Source organism: Ammodytes marinus, assembly GCF_949987685.1.
Source record: "Ammodytes marinus genome assembly, chromosome: 6".
NCBI classification, from domain to species: Eukaryota; Metazoa; Chordata; class Actinopteri; order Uranoscopiformes; family Ammodytidae; genus Ammodytes; species Ammodytes marinus.
The window spans coordinates 2,822,887-2,845,386 of record NC_137235.1 but is presented as its reverse complement, the minus strand read 5'-3'; the positions used below and the strand labels follow the sequence as shown (position 1 = coordinate 2,845,386).

Here is a 22,500-nt window from a genome sequence, read left to right as displayed (position 1 = left end):
TCATCATTAGTAATATCTTTAGGCCTCAAGCTTTGGCTATACTGTCTATCATGTGCCAGTACAATTTTTTTTGAATTTGAGAGAGAGAGAGGGAGAGAGAGAGAGACAGACAGACAGACAGACAGACAGACAGACAGACAGACAGAGAGGGAGGGAGAACTGACTGTGTCCTTGAGCAAGACACTGAACACCAAACTGCTCCAGGGGCGCTGTACTACAGCTGACCCTGTGCTCTGACCCCCTCTGGAGTGTGGTCACTTGAGAGGGGATACGCAAAGAGCAAATTTCGATGTACCCTGTGTAAATTGACAAATAAAGTAAAGTAAGACAATTTGAGGTGAAAATATAAAAAGAGACATACAAATAATAAATGATAAGTTACATCTCCCCCCTCGGTCAGTTTATCTGTCACTTCAACCTGGACTTCCCCTGCTAATGTGACCACACACAGATTTGCATCAGCAGCAATAATTTCCAATATTTCAATATTTCCTGTGCTCGTAAACTCAAGATAACAACTCAGGATGTTCTTGAGAAGTTGCCTCACGGTATGTTTGTCTAATCTATTGATCTGAAATTCTCTGTAAAGGACATACGATGACTTGATAAAGAGCCTTGTGCTTGAAAGTTTTCCATGACGTAGAGACCTCCGGTTCTCAGAAGCTGCTGAAGAGCGTTGACACGGAGCTGTTGGCGTCAGTGTTTGAGTGACAGTCACACTGAGACCTCGGAGCAGAATGGCTGCAGTCGCACACCTCGTCTTGCTGCTGTTTGCTTTCATCAACAACATTCACTCAGAAGAAAAGATCATCATCAAGGAGAAAGGAGACTATCACACCTTCAGTCCCTTTGACTCCTCCTGCCTGATCTCCAGGTCTGTTGGAGAGGAGAAGCTTGTCCTATGGAACACCTCTGACTCCTCGTCTGAGAACTCTGCACTACCGGACGGCTTGAAACAACGACTGACAGTTTCCATCAGTTACAATAAGGACAAAGTTACTCATTACAGGATCGACAATCTGACCCATTCAGACTCAGGTCTGTACCAAGAGCAGTGCTGGACCGATGGCAATGTGACATTGGAGAGAAACATCAGGATTATTATTTGTAGTCGGATAGATGAGAGAAAAGAATTCCCAGTGGGAGGTGGAGACACAGAGGACCTGCCATGTGAGGAAGCGGCTGACGATCTGGAAATCCAGTGGCTCATGTACGATAGGGTATACTATCGTAATGTGGACAAAAGGTCAGAGAGATTATGGACGAGAGTGTTTAGTGACGGTACGACATCGGTGACGGACATTGTTAAAGGAGGATTTCAAGTGGTGATAAAAGCATCAGGTCCTCGTCAGTCCAACATCACGACACCAGTCGATGGGCTGTTCACTTGTCTTGTGATGAACCAACAGCAGTGTGTCAGCAGTCAACCTGTGTATGTAGACATACCACAAGAGACAATTTACCGCTCGGTGGGAGAGACGGCCGTGTTGCCGTGCGATGGCTCCGGTGATGACGAGCCACGTTGGGAGAAGAGAACTTTTTTTTCCCAAGAAGCAGAAGTTTTGCAAAACGAGTCACTGGTGTTTTCATCGTTAGCATTAAGTGACTCAGGTTTGTACGACTGTCAAAGCTATTACAGTTGGAATCAGTTTGATCTGTTCGTGTGCCCCAAATTTGGCCCCCCTGATGTAGAGCTCTTCTCAGGAGGAGAAAATGTCACTATCAGATGTATCGGAGATTTGAGTGGAGGTGAGAGATTCCATTGGTTCATGAAGTCAAAACAAACAAAAGGCAGAGTCGTTCATCAAGGGGAGTTTGATTAGAACAGAATAGTTACCTCTGGCTGGTATGCCTCTAATGGGTCGGTTACTATCTTAAATGTCTCACTGGAGGACACAGGGGAGTATTGGTGTGCAGCAGTCAGGGACTCAGACTACCAGTGCCTGTCAACAGCCAAAACTCTCCTGATGTACAGAGATCCCTTTGGGGTTTACTCCACCTTCTACTCAGCGAGATGCATAGTGGTCAGTATTCTGCTAGGGGGTCTCTGTGTCATTGTGGCGATTGTGAACTATAAGACCAACTGAGTAGAGGCTTAAAGGGATCGTTCAGTATTGTTGAAGTGGGGTTGTATGAGGTACTATGGTAGTTAGTGTGTTACCTCATAGAGATGGCAATCAGCGCAGTTATTTTAAAACGTTTTGGGGAGAATTGGCTGTGGCAGAAGTCAGCCTTGTACTGTTGCAGATGTTTTTTTTGGCCATGTATATAAATGATTACCTAAAAACTAAATATCCGATACATTTTTCACTAAATTCAGGATTTTTTCACTGCTGATTTGCGGACTGATAGGCTGCACTGGATCGGCAGATTTTGGACTTTTTTTTCAAGCGTAGTTCGGCCATGTATTACTGTGTCAACTCGTGCAGCCGTTTTTCCCCTGGCCCCCTCTGCAACGGTACAATGCTGACTTCTGCTACAGCCACGTCTCCCCCAAACTCCTTATAGAGACTGCACTGATCACCATAAGGTAAGAGAATAACTATGCATAAGTACAGCATTCAACCACACTTCATAAATACTGAACTATACCTTTAATATGCACATGTTCAAATGTCATCTTAAAAATAAGAGGCAGACAGTCAGGCAGTGATGAAGGTTATTCTCACATCAAAAAAATATTAACATTTATTTTTATATATTAGTGAGTATTTTAATCTATCAATTATTTTTAAATTATTTCAGTTGCTTGATTTTTTTGTGTTGCCTCTCATTGCCCCCTTTAAATGTTTTAGTCCTGGTTCAACCACGTAAACCACTTTCTTAACTTTATTTTTTTGTTTATTATTCTTATAACATTTTGGAAATTAATAAAACGTGGAAGTGGTTCAAAAGAAACTAATAATTTAGTATATATAAAATCAGGTATAATTATTGTAACCATAAATCAAGATACGCTGATGAAAAAAAGTTTTCCCCTCAGATTCCGTACAAGTTTGTTGGTGTACATATTTTTTTAAGATACTTTTTCGGCATTTTTATGCTTTTTATTTGACAGCTTGTAGAGACAGAGTTGAAATGGGGCAGAGAGGGGTAATGACAAGCAGAGAACGACCACGGGCTGGATTCTAACCCGTGGTCCTTGAGACAGACAGTCAGTCAGTGATGAAGGTTAGTCTCACATAAAAAAATAGTGCAGTTTTTTTTTATCATATATTATTGAGTATTTTAATCCATTTTATTTTTGTATTATTTCAGTTGCTTGATTTTAATGTGCCACATTGCCTCATCACATTGTTTAGTCCTCTTTCAACCATGTATATGAGTTTGTTGATATGGCTGTAGTGCTGGCAAAACAAATGTGTATATATATTTTTTTTGCTGATTTTTTTAAGATAAATATTCGTAATTTTTATGCTTTTTATTAGACAGTTTGTAGAGACAAAGATGAAATGGGGCAGAGAGGGGAATGACATGCAGAGTGAATATATACAAATCCCTCTCCCTTGAAACAGCATAGTGCACCTTTAATGTGTATTTTAGAAGTGGGAATATGTTGTAAGCATGTTCTATGTTACTTTTTTTTTAAATATTCAATTTACTGTAATGATATCATACCTATAATCTTTCATTTTTTATCTGTTAATGTGTTTATGTTGTTGAGGTACCATTGAAATGTTTGTTTGATACAGCCATATGATTCAAGGGAGATGTAGAGAGAGATTAAATTGGCTGTGTGGGGAGTGTGTTAAAACCTGTGAATTAATAATTTAAATTTAAGTTTGTTTATGAAAAATCAAAGTATATTGTTTGAAAAATAACTGTATAAATTAGGTTTATTTTTATTTCAATATTTTATATTATTTTTATGTTTTCAGTTTATCATTCTTATACCATTTAGGAAATTAATAAACCGTGGAAGTGGTTTTAAAAAAAACTTACCTCTCAAAATAATTTAGTATAAAGTAAAAGCGGGTTTAATTATTGTAGAAAATAATGTTAATGAAAAAAAGTTTCCCCCTTAGATTCTGTACAAGTTTGTTGGTGTATATATATTTTTAAGATCATTTTTCGGAATTTTTATGCATTTTATTAGACAGTTTGTAGAGACAGAGCTCTAACCAATACACAATGAGCATCTCCCCCCCCCGCCCCCCCTTTCCCGTTTGTTGGTACATTTCACAATTTTTTTTTTTTTTTTGCACATACCACTTGACTTTATTTTGAAAAAAAAAATAGATATAATTCTGCTACACCTGTTCCCCAAAAATCTTCATTTGAGAGTCAAAGAATATGAATCTGTTGAATTTGCTGTATCGCTGCCAAAACAAATATACATATTGTTTTTTTGCTTATTTTTTCAAAGATAATTTTCCGTATATTGATGCTTTATTAGACAGTGTGTAGAGACAGAGATGAAATGGGGCAGAGAGGGGAATGACATGTAGAGAACGACCACAGGCCGGACTTTGTTTTCTTTTATTTTTTTAGCACCCCGACAAATAGGGTGGGGCTGGTCTAGTATGTGGTTTTATACTTATTTTAGTCTTGTTTTATTGTAATTTACAAAAACAAAATTGCATTATTTTGTTGCTTTAAATCTCAAGATAATGTGATTTTTGTCTGATGTGATTTTTTTTGAACAAATATACAATTGTTGTATTTAGCTGTGTTACTGGCGCAATATAATTGCTGTTTTTTAAATGATGAATTGTCTCTCTTATATCTTACAATAAAGGCTTAAAATTAAAGACGAAACCTGGAGCCCAGTTTTCACTGTTTTGATTCATAATTCATATTAATTTAAGCAGCTTTAGTGTGTATCAGTCAATGAATGAATGCAGCCCTCGTGCCTCAGTGTCCCCCCAGCTGCTCCAAGTCGGAGACAACTGCCCTTACGCAGTCCCATGCAGGGCTCCTAAGTGGCCGGTGTGCGCACTATTGAATCAGCTCTCCTACTACATAAGCTGCACAATTTTAAGTGATTAATATATTTATTTCGGTCTGAGCAAACACTGCATTTGTATTATCTTCTAACAATTGTCCAACAAAGTCATCGGCTACCCGGCACAGCCTGCACTGCGAGTCCATGCTGTTTACAAACTTGCGTACACGAGCTGAGAGCTGGCGTGGGATTTGAGCGCATCCTACCCTCACGACCATATTGATAAATGCCGAGATTTGCGTGGAAATGTGCGTACACCCATATTTCTGGTCAACGAAAGGTTGATAAATAAGGGCCACTGAGACCTGGATAACTTGCCTAGAAGGGCCCGCACACACACACGAGTTTACATACACACACACACACACAAACACGAGTTTACACACACACACACACACACACACACACCAAGCCTGTATCTCAATCGAGAGGCCGCAGCATTTTGTACGCCTTATTTATATATTGTGGTATTTATAGTTTAGAGAGACAGCTGTGAAATGGGTCAGAGAGGGGAATGACATGCAGAGAACGACCACGGGCTGGATTCTAACCCGGGTCTGCTGTGAAGAGGACTGAGACTCTATGGGGGGCTCTAGTAACCACTACACCATGAGGTGCACAAGTTGTGAGTGTGAGTGTGAGTGAGTGAGTGAGTGAGTGAGTGAGTGAGTGAGTGAGTGAGTGTGTGTTCATTCACATCCTGTATCAGGTTATCTGGATAATCTCTAAATTAAGACATGCAGGCTTCAGTTACCACAACCACACTCACATATAGGCGTTATCATGCATATTAAGTGTGTGTGTGCGTGTGTGTGTGTGTGTGTGTGTGTGTGTGTTCTATGTTCACATGCACACACACACACACTCACAGTCTCTCACACACACACACACACACACACACACACACACACACACACACACACACACTTAGTAGGGCTTTTTTCGAACACAGCCATAGTGTGGACATCGGGAGAGGGAGGGGTAAATCATGCAGTGAACGGCCCGGGTCGGAATAGAACCCAGGTCTGCTGTGACAAACATTGAGCCTTAATTCAGTTTTTGAAAAATGTTTCTTAAAGCAAAATATTAAAGACTCATGATTTCGGGTGCTATATCGGCTCCGGCCTTCGTTGCAGTGGTCGCGGGTTCAAATCCGACCCGTGGACCTTTACTGCAGGTCATCTCTCTCTCTCTCTCTCTCTCTCCCTCTCTCTCTCTCTCTCCCTCTCTCTCTCCATCTCAACTCTGTACTGTCTAATAAAGCTTGAACATGCCCAAAAAAATTATCTTTGACAAAAAAACAAAAAAACCCTCATGATTTCAGAGAAGGCTGCTAACCACAGGCTGAACTTAATAGAACACAGGATGTCATGGGTGTATTACCTCTATCAGTTCAATCTAAGCAAACTTCCTCTGACTGCATTTGCATTTTATAACCAAACGTTATGCGATTGGTTGGCAGATCCAGAGTGGCACTGGGCAGATCCAATAGTTTTAAACTTCAACAGACACTCGCCTCCAAGTGAGTGAACGTTTGCCAATTACACACACTCACAGACACACACAGACACACAATCACACAAAAAATACACACAGACAGGGTGACAGATACACAATCTTAATGTCCTCTATATTGTGCCGTGCTTATCGTATCATGAGACAGATTTGGGATCATTCAGTTAATGCATTCTGCCACAGTCGGATAACAAGAGTCTCTAAATCTATGTGGGACTCTTGCTATTGAGCTGTTAGAGACAATACATAACAGTGTGTGTGTGTGTGTGTGTGTATTGCATTTGTTGGGACTATTTTTATTATTTCCAGTTGATGTTTTTGTTATTGCTTTGTGACTGTATCTGGTTGAATAAATGGTAAATGGTAAATGGACTCCACCACTTATATAGCGCTTTTCCCTGTTTTTTTCACAGACTCAAAGCGCTTTACATTGTTTTGTGCACATTCACCCATTCACACACACATTCATACACCGATAGCAGCAGCAGCTACCGCGCAGGGCGCAAGCTAACTATCAGGAGACATTTAGGGTTCAGTGTCTCTTTGCCCAGGGACACTTGGACATGTGGCGGGTAGACGGGGGATCGAACCACCGACCCTGTAACCCAGTGGACGACCAACCTACACACTTCACCACAGCCGCCCGTAAAGCAATTCAATTATGTATTGCTTGAAACTGTTGCCAAGTGTTTAGAAAGTATAAAGAGGGCCACACAGTTAGTTCACCAGGTAACATTAAAGGTGCTACGAGGAACTTTTTAACATTTCTGAAACAGTCAAATTTTTCCTCTGATGATCATAAATGACATGTAACAGCAAACAAGACCATCAGTGCAAAGAATGCTATTTTCATATAGTTTTTCTCAATGCCTTTGTCATGGGTAAACGCTCACCCATGAACAACAGCTGGCGTGTTAAAAATACTACCGCTTTTGTCCAAAGGGGGCGCAAGAATGAACACAATCTGTGAGACCCTCATAGGCCTTCACACAAAATCGGCACTAGTTCTGGGCGAGTTTGGAGCTAGAGCCAGTGTTTTGGTTTCACAACGCCAGAGAACCGGCTCCGGGCTGTAAAAACCGGTTTAACTCAAACCCTGGGCTTGAGGTAAGAACTGCCTGCGCCACCAACCGGGGGAGGGATTATCCTGACCAACCAGACCAACTCAAACCTCATGCCCGCCATATTTAAAAACACCGCTACTACGAGACATAAACATAACATAATTACCGAACGTAGCGATGAAATTGACCGGCGAAAATACGCTGTATGGGTCCTGTTTGCAAAGTAGGGTGACCAGATCCCAATTCACCAGATGTGGGACAAAGAATACGTTTGTGCGGGACAATGCGGACAATGTGCCGTTTTTTTTTTTAGCAAAATAAACTTGTGTCACCACCGGTAATGCCAGAGACACGGCTTTCTATATTAAAAAACATTATCTTTAGATCAGCGCTCAGCAGTTAAGTTACTGTTAAACAAATAGAGCATTAAGGCTGCGGCTTCACATTAAAAGCATTTCACTGGCTTCACATTAGCATTTCACTGGACAAACGTGAGTTGGCTTTTATTTTGAAGTAACAGGACATATAAACACAGAGCCCACTGAGCCGAGCAGCGCGACGAACGGAGACACACACACACACACACACACAGACAAAGTGAGAGCCAACACGTGGAAAAATAAGACGTATTCGCCGCTGTTGTTGTGCTTAAAGCTAGCGGTAGCTTTAGCATTAGCCACAAGAGCAGCGGCGTCGGGCGACGTACACAGACGTTTACAGTGACGTCATGACGTTGCTCTCTTGCCGGCTCCATGGCTGGCTCTGGTCGTTGTGAAACCAACCGGTTCATAACTGGTATAAAGCTGTAACCAGTTTTGAACTGGCCCCAGCACCAGCCCGGAACTGGCTCATGGTTATTTTTGGTGTGAAAGGCCTATCAGAGCACCTTTAAGCACAAGTCAGAGTCACAGTAAGGAAGATAACGCAGCGTAGCGGAAGTACAATTTGCAAAATGTTTCATCTTTTGAAGGGGCAATCTGATCTTATTTAGAGCTGGAATATAATGTCTGTCTGTCTGTCTGTCTGTATGTATGTATGTCTGTCTGTCTGTCTGTCTGCCTGTCTGTATGTCTGTCTGTCTGTCTGCCTGCCTGCCTGCGGAAGAGAATAATTTGAGCATTTTCTCTTGAAGTCTTGTCCATAACTAAATTAAATTAAATCTATCGTTGAAAATCTGCTTTCTCTTGATTTAAACTGGATTAAATTATATTTTTTTTGTCAAAATTCTACACACAATACCCCATAATGACAACTTAAAATAAATAGAAAAAATAATAAAAAACACTTGTACTTAGGTATTATAGTGGTGGCTGCTATTAAATCTACGGTGCCCACCATCTCTACCATTGTGTCCTTGGGCAAGACACTTAACCCCAAACTGCTCCAGGGGCGCTGTACTATGGCTGACCCCCCTGAATGGTGGTCATTTGAATTTATTTCCATGTACCCTCTGCAAAATGACAAATACAGACAAAAAAGACATAAACACATTTAAAGTAAAGTAAGACAATTTGAGGTGAAAATATAAAGAGAGGCAAACACATAATACATTATAAGTACATCTCCCCCCTCCCCCCCCCCCTTCTCAGATAATCTGTCACCTTAACCTGGACTTCCCCTGCCAATGCGACCACACACAGATTTGCATCAGCAGCACAAATCATTTCCTGCAACACAGGATGTTTTTCAGAAGTTGCCTCTCGATATGTTTGTCTAATCTGTTGATCTTAAATTCTCTGTAAAGGGCATCAGATGACTTGATAAGGAGCCTCGTGCTTGAAAGTTTTCCATGACGTAGAGACCTCCGGTTCTCAGAAGCTGCTGAAGAGCGTTGACACGGAGCTGTTGGCGTCAGTGTTTGAGTGACAGTCACACTGAGACCTCGGAGCAGAATGGCTGCAGTCGCACACATCGCCTTGCTGCTGTTTGCTTTCATCAGCAACATCCACTCAAAGGAACGAATCATCATCAAGAAGAAAGGAGACTCTTACACCTTCACACTCGATAACAAGTTCAACCGCTCCTGCCTGATCTCCAGGTCTGTTGGAGAGGAGAAGCTTGTCCTATGGAACACCTCTGACTCCTCGGCCGAGAACTCTACACTACCGGACGGCTTGAAACAACGACTGAGAGTTTCCATCAGGTACAATAAGGACAAAGTTACTCATTACAGGATCGACAATCTGACCCATTCAGACTCAGGCCTGTACCAAGAGGAGTGTTGGACCGATGGCAATGTGACATTCCAGAGAAACACCAGTATTATTATTTGTAGTAAGACAGATGAGAAAAATGACATAATAGATCAACCAGTGAGAGGTGGAAACAAAGCGGACCTGCCATGTAAGGAAGCAGCTGACGATCTGGAAATCCAGTGGCTCATGTATGGTGATAATATATTCGGCTATTTCATGGACAGAATACGAGGACTAGAGACATTATGGACGAGAGTTTTTAGTGACGGTTCGACATCGGTGACGGACATTGTTAAAGGAGGATTTCAAGTGGTGATAAAAGCATCAGGTCCTCGTCAGTCCAACATCACGACACCAGTCGATGGGCTGTTCACTTGTCTTGTGATGAACCAACAGCAGTGTGTCAGCAGTCAACCTGTACGGGTAGTTACACAAGAGACTACAATCTACCACTCGGTGGGAGAGACGGCCGTGTTGCAGTGTGACAAGCCACGTTGGAAGAAGCCATCACTTGTATCCCACACAGCACCAGAAGTTTTCCATAACAGGTCACTGGTGTTTCCATCGTTAGCATTAAATGACTCAGGTCGGTACGAGTGTCAAAGCTATTACAGTTTGAAGGATGTGTTACTGTTTGTGTGCCCCGAATTTGGCCCCCCTGATGTAAAGCTCTTCTCAGAAGGAGAAAATGTCAATATCAGATGTATCGGAGATTTGAGTGGAGGTGAGAGATTCTATTGGTTCATGAAGTCGAAACAAACACAAGGCAGAGTCGTTCATCAAAGGGAGTTTGATCAGAACAGAATAATTACCTCTCGCGAGTCGGTTACTATCTTAAATGTCTCACTGGAGGACACAGGGGAGTATTGGTGTGCAGTTATAGACTCAGACTACCAGTGTGTGTCAACAGCCAGAACTCTCCTCAGCCGTCACCCTGTAACAGAGACAATCTACCGCTCAGTGGGAGAGACGGCCGTGTTGCAGTGCGATGGCTCCGGTGATGACAAGCCACGCTGGGAGAAGGCATCACCTTTCGCCCACGGAGAACCAGAAGTTTTCCAAAATGAGTCACTGGTGTTTTCATCGTTAGCATTAAGTGACTCAGGTTTGTACATGTGTCAAAGCTATTACAGTATGAATATGTTGAATCTGTTTGTGTGCCCCAAATTCGGCCCCCCTGATGTAGAGCTCTTCTCAGGAGGAGAAAATGTCACTATCAGATGTATCGGAGATTTGAGTGGAGGTAAGAGATTCTATTGGTTCATGAAGTCGAAACAAACAAACGGCAGTGTCGTTTATCAAAGGGAGTTTGATCAGAACAGAATAATTACCTCTAACGGGTCGGTTACTATCTTTAATGTCTCACTGGAGGACACAGGGGAGTATTGGTGTGCAGTTAGGGACTCAGGCGGCCAGTGTCTGCCAACAGCCAAAACTCTCCTAATGTACAGAGATCCCTTTGGGTTCTACTCCACCTTCTATAAAGTGAGATGTGTAGTGGTCAGTATTCTGCTGGTGGTTCTCTGTGTGACTGCGGCGATTGCGACCTACATAAAACCAAGTGAGTAGAGGCTTAAAGGGATAGTTCAGTATTGTTGAAGTGTGGTTGTATGAGGTTGTATGAGGTACTATGATAGTTAGTGTGTTACCTTGTGGAGATGGTGGTCAGCGCAGTTATTTTAAAACGTTTTGGGGAGAATTGGCTGTAGCAGGAGTCAGCCTTGTACTGTTGTAGAGGGGCCAGCAGAAAAACTTTAATTGTTTGCCTTGTATATAAATGATTACCTAAAAACTAAATATCCGTACAATTGTTCACTAAATTCAGGATTTTTTCACGGCTGATTTGCGGACTGATAGACTGCACATCATCGGCAGACAGGCATTTTTTTTTGCTTTTTTTTTTCAAGCGTAGTTCGGCCATGTATTACTGCGTCAACTCGTGCAGCCATTTTTCCCCTGGCCCCCTCAGCAACGGTACAATGCTGACTTCTGCTACAGCCATGTCTCCCCCAAACTCCTTATAGTGACTGCACTGATCACCATCTCCATAAGGTAAGAGAATAACTATGCATAGGTACAGCATTCAACCACACTTCAAAAAATACTGAACTATACCTTTAATATGCACATGTTCAAATGTCATCTTAAAAATTAGAGACAGACAGTCCGGCAGTGATGAAGGTTATTCTCACATCAAAAAAATATTAACATTGCTTTTTTTATCATATTATTGAGTATTTTAATCCATTTTATTTTTTTATTATTTCAGTTGCTTGATTTGTATGTGCCTCGCATTGCCTCCTTAAATTGTTTAGTCCTAGTTCAACCACGTTAACCACTTTCTTAACTTTAAAAAAATATATATTTGTATTATTACTATAAATTGGAAATTAATAAAATTTGGTTCTAAAGACAATTAATAAAAAGTGGTTCTAAAGAAACTTACATTTCATAATAATTGAGTAAAAAGTAAAAGCGGGTTTAAATATTGTAACCAAAAATAATGCTGATGAAAAAAAGTTTCCCTCTTAGATTCTGTACAAGTTTGTTAGTATACATATATTTTTTGAGATAATTTCTCTGCATTTGTATTCTTCATTAGACAGAAGTTAGAAACAGAGTTGAAATGGGGCAGAGAGGGGAGTGACATGCAGAGAACGACAACGGGCTGGATTCTAACCCGTGGTCTGTGAGACAGACAGTCAGGCAGTGATGAAGGTTATTCTCACATAAAAAATAGTGCAGTTTTTTTTTTTTATCATATATTATTGAGTATTTCAATCCATTTTATTTTAGTATTATTTCAGTTGCTTGATTGTTACTTGCCTCATTGCCTCATGAAATGTGTTAGTCCTGGTCCAACCATGTAAACCACTTTCTTATTTTTTTTTGTTGTGTATTATTATTATAACATTTTGAAAATGTATTAAACATGGAAGTGGTTCTAAAGAAACTTACATATCATAATAATTCAGTATAAAGTAAAAGCAGGTTTAAATATTGCAGAAAATAATGCTGATGAAAAAAAGTGTTCCCCTTTTATAGTCTGTACAAGTTTGTTAGTATAAATATTGTTTTAAGATAATTTTTCAGCATTTTTATTCTCCATTAGACAGTTTGTAGAGACAGAGATGAAATGGGGCAGAGAACGACAACGGGCTGGATTCTAACCCGTGGTCCCTAAGACAGACAGTCAGGCAGTGATGAAGGTTATTCTTCTCAAATCATAAAAAATTTACATTTTTTTTTAATCATATATAATTGAGTATTTTAATCCATTTTATTTTTGTATTTTTTCAGTTGCTTGATTTTAATGTGCCACATTGCCTCATCACATTGTTTAGTCCTCTTTCAACCATGTATATGAGTTTGTTGATATGGCTGTATTGCTGGCAAATCAAATGTTTACACATATTTTTTAAGAACATTTTTAGTAATTGTTATTCTTTTTATTAGATAGTTTGTGGAAAAAAATATATAATTTTTTTTTCTTTTTATCATATATTATTGAGTATTTTAATCCATTTTATTTTTGTATTATTACAGTTGCTTGATTTTTTTGTGTTGCCTCTCATTGCCTCCTTTACATGTTTTAGTCCTGGTTCAACCATTAGACCACTTTCTTAACTTTATTTTTTTGTTTATTATTCTTATAATATTTAGGAAATTAATAAAACGGTTCAAAAGAAACTAATAATTTAGCATATATAAAATCAAGTATAAATATTGTAACCAAAAATCAAGATAAAGCTGAAAAAAAGTTTCCCCCTTAGATTCCGTACAAGTTTGTTGGTGTATATATTTTTTTAAGATAATTTTATTTTAATTTTTTTTGCTTTTTATTAGATAGTTTGTAGAGACAGAGATGAAATCGGGCAGAGAGGGGAATGACATGCAGATAACGACCACGGGCTGGATTCTAACCCGTGGTCTGTGAGACAGACAGTCAGGCAGTGATGAAGGTTATTCTCACATCAAAAAATAGTGCAGTTTTTTTTTATCATATATTATTGAGTATTTTAATCCATTTTATTTTTGTATTATTTCAGTTGCTTGATTTTAATGTGCCACATTGCCTCATGACATTTTTTAGTCCTTTTTCAACCATGTATATGAGTTTGTTGATATGGCTGTATTACTGGCAATATATACAAATATATACAAATGTGTATATATATATTTTTTTTGACGATTTTTTAAGATAATTCTTCGTAATTTTTATGCTTTTTATTAGACAGTTTGTAGAGACAGAGATGAAAAGGGACAGAGAGGGGAATAACATGCAGATAACGACCACGGGCTGGATTCTAACCCGTGGTCCGTGAGACAGACAGTGAGTCAGTGATGAAGGTTATTCTCACATCAATCCTGAAAATAGTGCAGTTTTTTTTATCATATATTATTGAGTATTTTAATCCATTTTATTTTTGTATTATTTCAGTTGCTTGATTTTAATGTGCCACATTGCCTCATCACATTGTTTAGTCCTCTTTCAACCATGTATATGAGTTTGTTAATATGGGGCTGTATTGCTGGCAAAACAAATGTGTATATATATATCTTTTGCTGATTTTTTTAAGATAAATATTCGTAATTTGTATGACTTTTATTAGACAGTTTGTAGAGACAAAGATGAAATGGGGCAGAGAGGGGAATGACATGCAGAGTGAATATATACAAATCCCCCTCCCTTGAAACAGCATAGTGCACCTTTAATGTGTATTTTAGAAGTGGGAATAATTCGTAAGCATGCTCTATGCTTTGTTACTTTTACATTTGTTGTATTCAATTTACTGTAATGATATCATACCTATAATCTTTCATTTTTTATCTGTAAATGTGTTTATTTTGTTGAGGTACCATTGAAATGTTTGTTTGATACAGTCATTTGATTCAAGGGAGATGTAGAGAGAGATTAAATTGGCTGTGTGGGAGTGTGTTAAAACCTGTGAATTAATCATTTAAATTGAAGTTTGTTTATGAAACACCAGGAGTGCCCCCGGTTTGTTGGTACATTTCATTATTATTATTTTTTTTGCACCCCGACACATAGGGTGGGGCTGGTCTATTATGTGGTTTTCTACCAACTTTAGTCTTGTTTTATTGTATTTAAAAAAAAAAAAATTGCATTATTTTTTTGCTTTAAATCTCAAGATAATGTGATTTTTGTCTGATGTGAACAAATATATAATTGTTGTATTTAGCTGTGTTATTGGCACAATATAATTGCTGTTTTTTTATATGATGAATTGTTGCTCTTATATCTTACAATAAAGGCTTAAAATTAAAAGACAAAACCTGGAGCCCAGTTTTCACTGTTTTGATTTATAATTTGTATTATTTTAAGCATCTTTAGTGTGTATCAGTCTAATATTTCGAATCAGATTACACAAATAATAATGTTCTGTGTCTTTACAGCTTTGATCTTTGCAAATTAAATTATATTTAGACACATACACTTGTTCTTAAAATGCACAAAATTAAATAATATTTTTGCATGAACTACATTAATTTTAGTTTTGTCTTAAAGAAAATATATTTAATTTAAAATATAGTTTGTACTGAATCTAACGTTGAATTTTAATTTAATTAAAATGTAAATGTTGTGTGTATAAACAATATTTTTACTTGGTGTGAATGTTTAGGTGTAAGAGTGTGTGTGTGTGTGTGTGTGTGTGTGCGTGCGTGCGTGCGAGCGAGCGAGTGTTAATGCACATCCTGTATCAGGTTATCTGGGTAATCTCTAAATGAAGACATACAGGCTTCAGCGACCACAAGCACAAGAAGACTCACGTATACGCTTTATCATGCATATTAAGTGTGTGTATGCTGTGTGTCTGCTTTGTGTGCTGTGTGCTGTGTGTGCATGAGTGAGTGAGTGAGTGAGTGAGTGAGTGAGTGAGTGAGTGAGTGAGTGAGTGAGTGAGTGAGTGAGTGAGTGAGTGAGTGAGTGAGTGTGTGAGTGTGTGTGTGTGCAGTGTGTGTGCAGTGTGTGAGCGTGTGAGTGAGTGAGCGTGTGTGTGTGCGCAGTGTGCGGTGTGTGTGTATGAGTGTGTGCGCAGCGTGTGTGTGTGTGTGTGTGAATCTAACCTGACTGTTGGCGATAGCGAGGAAGCGATTCACCACGTCGTCCACATTATAGTCCTCCAGATCGGGGTCGTCTCTGATTGGAGGATCGTCACATGACTGGTCCCAGCAGAAGCCCTCAGGAGGGTTGTACCCGTTGGGAAGGATCCCTGGTGAAGAGTTACAATCAAATGTAACTTTATTTATATAGCACTTCTCATGCACAAAGAAAAATGTGCACGATGAAAGAATGTCCAGGAAAAGAAATGTGAAAAATGTAATTAAAAATAATAAAAACTAGAAGAAAGTAGATTAATAAATCATATCTCAAATATATATATACACTTTATATTAGGCCTATATATCTTATTTGTTTCATTCAAAGCGTAGATAAACAAAGAAAAAATTTCCTTAGAAACCTGTAAAGTTCAGTACGCCAAGTTATTTGTTTATTTTATTTTGTCTTTTGTGTTCACCTTTTACAGTTGTGTCTCGTGTGTTCTTTAAAAATAAAATAAAAATAAAATAAAAAAATAAAGTATTTAAAAAAAAAAGAAGAAGTGTGAAGTAGTATTTTGTGTATATACAGCTCCGGAAAAAATAAGAGACCAGTCTGGATTTTTCTCAAATCTTCATCTCTACATTACTTATTGAAAATGCTCTAAATGACAAAAAATATTGGAATTTGGTAGAAATGTTGTCAGTAATTTATATTATCAAACCAAAATGTTTATTCTACTCAAACATATGCCTCTTAATAGTAAAACGAGAGACACTTAACATTTGGAGTGGTCTCTTCATTTTTTCCAGAGCTGAATATATTATAATAAGGTTAAAGATGACATTTACATGAGGAATGATTGAGTCAATAATTTAGTGTCTCCGCTGCTGTCTCATTCCCCATCTCTGACATGGCTTCAAAGACACACCTTCCCTTCTGACGTGTGTGTGTGTGTGTGTGTGAAGTAGTATTGTGTGTATATAGAGTGGTAGTGTAGTCACCAGTGAAGAGGTCGGCCATGGGGGCAGGCAGGCTGTCTGAAGCCCTCCACAGCAGCTCCTGTTCCCGGGAAGACATCCTGCGAGCGCGGTCCTGGTAGTCCAGTCGACCAAAGAAGAAACCGTCATATCCCATCTGGTACAAGACACAGACACAGACACAGACACAGACACAGACACACACACACACACACACACACACACACACACACACACACACACACACACACACACACACACACACACACACACACACACACACACACACACACACACACACACACACACACACACACACACACACACACACACACACACACACACACACACACACACACACACACACACACACACACAAATTATTATTATTATTTTTTTTTAAAGGGATAATTTTTTGGGGCATTTTCTTTATTAGACAGATTTGGAGAGAGTTGAAATGGGGCAAAGAGGGGAAGACGTGCAGAGAACTGAATGAATGAATAGTTGTGAATGTCGATAGTTAGCCTGCTATCGGTGTATGAATGTGTGTGTGAATGGTAAGTTAACGTGGGAAAGGAAAACAGGTCTCCCTTGCAAAAGAGTCTCCGGTCTCAATGGGATTTACCTGTATAAATAAAGGTTAAAAAAAAAAAAAAAAAAAAAAAAAAAAACTGACCTGACTGGAACAAAACACACAGGGAAAAGTTAATGGAAGTCAGAATTTGTCTCTAATTTGGCTACAAACGCTATGGCAGGATAAATTACAGCATATGTCAAATCCAGTGTTAATACCCAGCCTAGGCTCTGTAAACAGGCATGTTGCGAGCTACGGTGGGCCCTTCTGTGTTTAGCCTAAGCTGTGTATAAAAACTGGATTTGTTTTCCGCACACACACACACACACACACACACACAGGATCATGAGGAGATATTCACAGATTTTGACAAAAAGTAATTGACAACAAGCGTTATCTAGAAAAAAACACACACACACACAGGGAATGTGGATAAAATAAACTGACTTAAGAATTTGGATTGGTACATAAAAAAATAAAAATAAAAATCATCTAATCCAAACTGTTCTTCTAAAAATGTGCTCCAAGGAACTTTCAGTTTGTGTTTATTGAATAACGATATAAAAAAATAGCATTCTTTGCCCTGATGGTCTCGTTTGCTGTTTCATGTCATTTAAGATCATCAGAGGAATAATGAGACCGTTTCAGGGATATTTAAAAGTTCCTCGCGGCACCTTTAACATAACCGACCTGTGCGAACATGGATGCGTGTTCCCGTGCGTGTCCGAAGGGGTCGATGTGCCAGGCCACACGGGGGCGACCGCAGCTCCCAAACGTCTCATTCAGGAACCTGAGGCCCATCGTCATCTGGTCTATCACCGCGCTGTAGTGAGTAGTGGCTTCATCGCTCATACACCAGCCCCCATTCACAAACTCAAGGCGCCCTGCAAGAAGCACAAACCAATCAAATATGTTTAGTTATTCAAGGGAGAATTCCAAGTTTCACTACATACCCCTGGCAAATTTTGACTTAAAGTTACTTTTATGAAACCAGCAAGCTTTTTCTTGATTGGAAATGACACAGGCTTCTCCCGAGCTCCCCCTCCATATTAGACAGGCCCCCTCACTGCCCATTTTTAAAACACGTCTTAAAACCCATTTTTACTCCTTGGCTTTCAACCCAGCATGAGACCTTAATTTTGTTTTAGTGTCCTATGGTGTATTTTATTCATTGTGCTTATTAGTTTTATTTGTTTAAATTGTTTTATCTGAATTGCATTATGTACAGCACTTTGTTTCAGCTGTGGTTGTTTTAAAGGGCTTTATAAATAAAGTTGAGTTGAGTTGAGTTGAGAAAGATAAGAAGACGATGTACAAGAGGCATCATTGTGGAGAAAAAATATTTTTCAGCTTTTATTAAATTTTAACAAAAAGTGGCATGTCCACAATTATTCATACCCTTCTCAATAGTAAATATAATATAATTTCCGGCCAGCTTTTTGCATCTCTCCACTGGTATTTTTGCCCATTCATATTTGGCAATGAGCTCCAACTCTTTCAGGTTGGAGGGTCTTCTTGCCAAGCAGTGCAATCTCCCCTTTTTTGTATTTTAAAAAATTAGATAAAGGTTACATAAATCAGAAATTGTGTTTTAAAGAATGTTTAGACTCTTTTAGATAATCTCTAGACAATTAAAGTCTAGATTTAAGAGGTCAACAATCTGAAAATCCCTTAAAGGAACACTGTGTAACCTTTTAAGTAATTTATTAGCTAAAATCAATATCCTCATTCATAAATATGTCCTCATTGGTGTAAAATCACCTCTGCCAATAATCTGAATTATCCTCCTGAGCGGAGAATTACAAATATTAATATGACATTTTGTACATTGAGCAGGTAAGTCTTATGGAGGCATCCATGTTTTTGGAATGTCATCAGGTGCATTGTTTAGAATTTAGAATTGTTCTTGTCCTTGAAGGCCAATGTAGCTTCTGTTATTATTCGAAAGGGGTGGGGTTACCCAGGGAGCGTTGCATTCTAGAATTTTCTAGATGATGTCATATTACACACTGCAACTTTAACATGTTCTGTTAATGCTACATTCGGAAGCTAACGTCAGTTTAACGGCTAATAAAAAAATACCCAACGGCTATGGGCATTAGCATGCTAGCGGGGATTAGCTCAGCCCGTTCATCAATACCCACGTCTTATTCAGTCTCTCTACACATTTACAGTGATTTACTCGGTTCATCATGCTTCAAAACAGTCTGTCACCACTGCTATGCCCCAGCTAAACATAGCTACTAACAGTTATTACACTAGTCTTAGCCCCTCACAGGACGTGATTAGCTTAATATGTAGCTGTGTGTGTCATTGCTATTGGCCTGCGACATATATATTGCTTAAAAATGCCGATATTTAACATATTCTAAAAATTGTCAATGTTAACACCAGCATTTACGTGTTCCTTAATAACATAGTAATTTAATTCAGCTTCTATCTCAAAAACGAGTGTAAGTAAAGTGTGCCGTTACATTTGAAATACTGGCAAGTACACAATACATACCCGGTCAATTTCAATGTTTCCTATTATTGTAAACGTAAGCTACACTAATCATACCACTGGTGAATATCACCGGGTGTCATATATAACTAGCTTACCTGTGGAAATATAGAAACAGTTTTTATTATTGATGCCATCTTGCTAGCATACACACTTGGCTTGTCATTTATTGTCTACCTCAGCGCTACTAGCCTCAGCAACCGTTCAGTCCTCCACGCTTCCATAGTTACCGCGACTTAGCAACGGGAGATAAATTACTCCTATCTGTTGACGGAACAGTTAGCCCCTCTTATGCTACCAAGATTCAAATATTTATATACTATCTATGATTCAAAGTCAGTAACAAAGCGCACGGTTGACAAAACGTTAATGTAATCGGCGGCGAACAAACTTTCATTTAATTTCACAGAGAAAATAACTGACTTTTTTCCCTCCCGGCAGTTATTTAAAAAATTCAAAATAACTGCCAAACGCGACGTCAGGGTCTTTAAAAAAAGGATAGGGAATTAATTTATTATTTATTTGTATGTAGGCCTACACTACTCTATGTAAGATGTTTTTTGCTCTCAAACTGTATTGTATTTGCATCGCTTAAAGCTGCAGTGTGTAGAATTTTGGGTTTTATTTCCTAGCAGATTTTGTAGAAAGTAATTATAATATCCATAAGTACATTTAATTTAGTGCATAATAGCTGAATTTTTTTTTGAATTATATTTATAGAAAGGGTCTCATATATGTCCATATTTCTGCATATTTTGGACCAAGGCCTAGTGCCGCGATCTTGAAAGTGTCATAGTTGGGATGTCATCAGGTGCATTGTTTAAAATTTGGAATTATTCTTGTCCTTGAAGGCCACTGTAGCTTCTGTTATTATTCGAAAGGGTTGGGGTTACCCAGGGAGTGTTGCATTCTAGAACTTTGTAGAACTTTCTTGATGATGTCATATTACACACTGCACCTTTAATGTTATTGCATAATTGTTTAATAATATATATATATATATTTTTTTTGAATTATTTTTAACTGAAAAAAAAACTTGCATGGCTCAAAAAGAAAAAACGGTACTGCAGTCAGGTAATGTTGGCCACCGCTGCCCTAGCCAAGTGTAAGGCCTAGAGCGCCCTCTGCTGGTGAAGCCGAGTCTTTGCAGAATAATATAACCCATTCAAAATACCTTGTGGTATATTATAAGACACTACTAAACTGTTAACCTGTGTTTAGCTTGTTGACTTTAGCTATGCAATTTAAAAGGAGGGGTGGAGGGTAAATAATTCTCTGTCTTTCAATACACAGTGCCACAAATCAATGCCCTGATGTGTAATGCAGTAAACAGCAGTGTAATTATGCAATACTAATGGTCAGTGACTTGTTGTGACAGTTAAATTATTGCACATAGCCTATAGATTATATAGAAATAATGACTTAAAGGTGCAGTGTGTAATATGACATCATCAAGTAAGTTCTACAAAGTTCTAGAATGCAACGCTCCCTGGGTAACCCCACCCCTTTCGAATAATAACAGAAGCTACAGTGGCCTTCAAGGACAAGAACAATTCTAAATTTTAAACAATGCACCTGATGACATTCCAACTATGACACTTCCAAAATGGCGGTGGCAAGGCCTTGGTCCAAAGTATGGAGAAATATGGACATATATGAGACCCTTTCTAAGAAAAAAATAATAATTAAAAACATTTTTTTAGCTATTATGCACTAAATTAAACGTACTTATGGATATTATAATTATTTTCTACAAAATCTGCTAGGAAATAAAACCCAAAATTCTACACACTGCAGGTTTAAAGCCACTGAGAGGGGTGAGGGGTGAGGGGTGAAAAGTCCAAGGGTCGGGTCAGGAGAAGTGTTGATTCAGGTTAGAGGTGGAGTCAGCGATTCTAGAGAATACTTGTTGTCAAAATCACTTTGTCAGAATCAGTGAATATCTCCTCACAATCCGCTGCCTGTCTGTACTGTGTGTGCACTAAAGAAAACAATTATCTAAATGTATGTTATCAAAGGATATGTAAACAAAGTGGACCCAACGTAGCTTACAACATGCCCGTTTACAGAGCCTAGGCTGTGTATTAACACTGTATTGTTTTTTTCCAGCGCACACACAGTACGGACAGGTAGCGGATCGTGAGGAGATATTCACTTGATTTTGCCAAAAAGATATTTTGACAAATCATTCCGCAGAATCACTGACTCCACCTTTAAGGAATTATGAATGAAATAGTACAGGATTGGTTGATGCATCTTACTCAATACAACTTCAAAAAGTGTTGGGTGCCCACAGATAATAGGAACAATAAAAAATATATAGAGTAGAATAAGATAAACATAAACATTAGATCAATTCTAAATGGACCTTCATTAACCAGCGACTGTCTGTTGAATGTCTGTGATTAATTAAATATTTTTCTTTTGGGGCATTTCTTTAAACTTTACTAGACAGCGTTTGTAGAGACAGAGATGAAATGTGTCAGAGAGGGGGAATGACATGCAGAGAACGACCCGGGCTGGATTCTAACCCGTGGTCTGCTGTGAAGAGGACTGAGACTATATGGGGGAAGGGGCTCTAACCTAACCACTACGCCAGAAGCAATGTAACTTCATTGACCAGCATTATTTAAAAAAAAAATTTTTTTTTTAACTTTATC

At 38.8% G+C, this 22,500-nt stretch overlaps 1 protein-coding gene across 1 annotated transcript in view; it reads right to left on the bottom strand.

The window, feature by feature from the left end:
• The window catches only part of LOC307252239 (lysosomal alpha-mannosidase-like), a gene marked incomplete at its 3' end in the record, with an annotated part of 38,542 nt that overhangs the window by 11,534 nt on the left and 4,508 nt on the right, over positions 1–22,500 (bottom strand). Inside the window, exons 4-6 of the mRNA XM_080029873.1 lie at positions 18,028–18,221; positions 16,788–16,920; positions 15,810–15,955 (exon numbers count right to left, since the gene is read on the bottom strand). Coding sequence (XP_079885999.1) covers positions 15,810–15,955; positions 16,788–16,920; positions 18,028–18,221 — 473 coding nt within the window. The remainder of the gene's footprint in view (positions 1–15,809; positions 15,956–16,787; positions 16,921–18,027; positions 18,222–22,500) is intronic.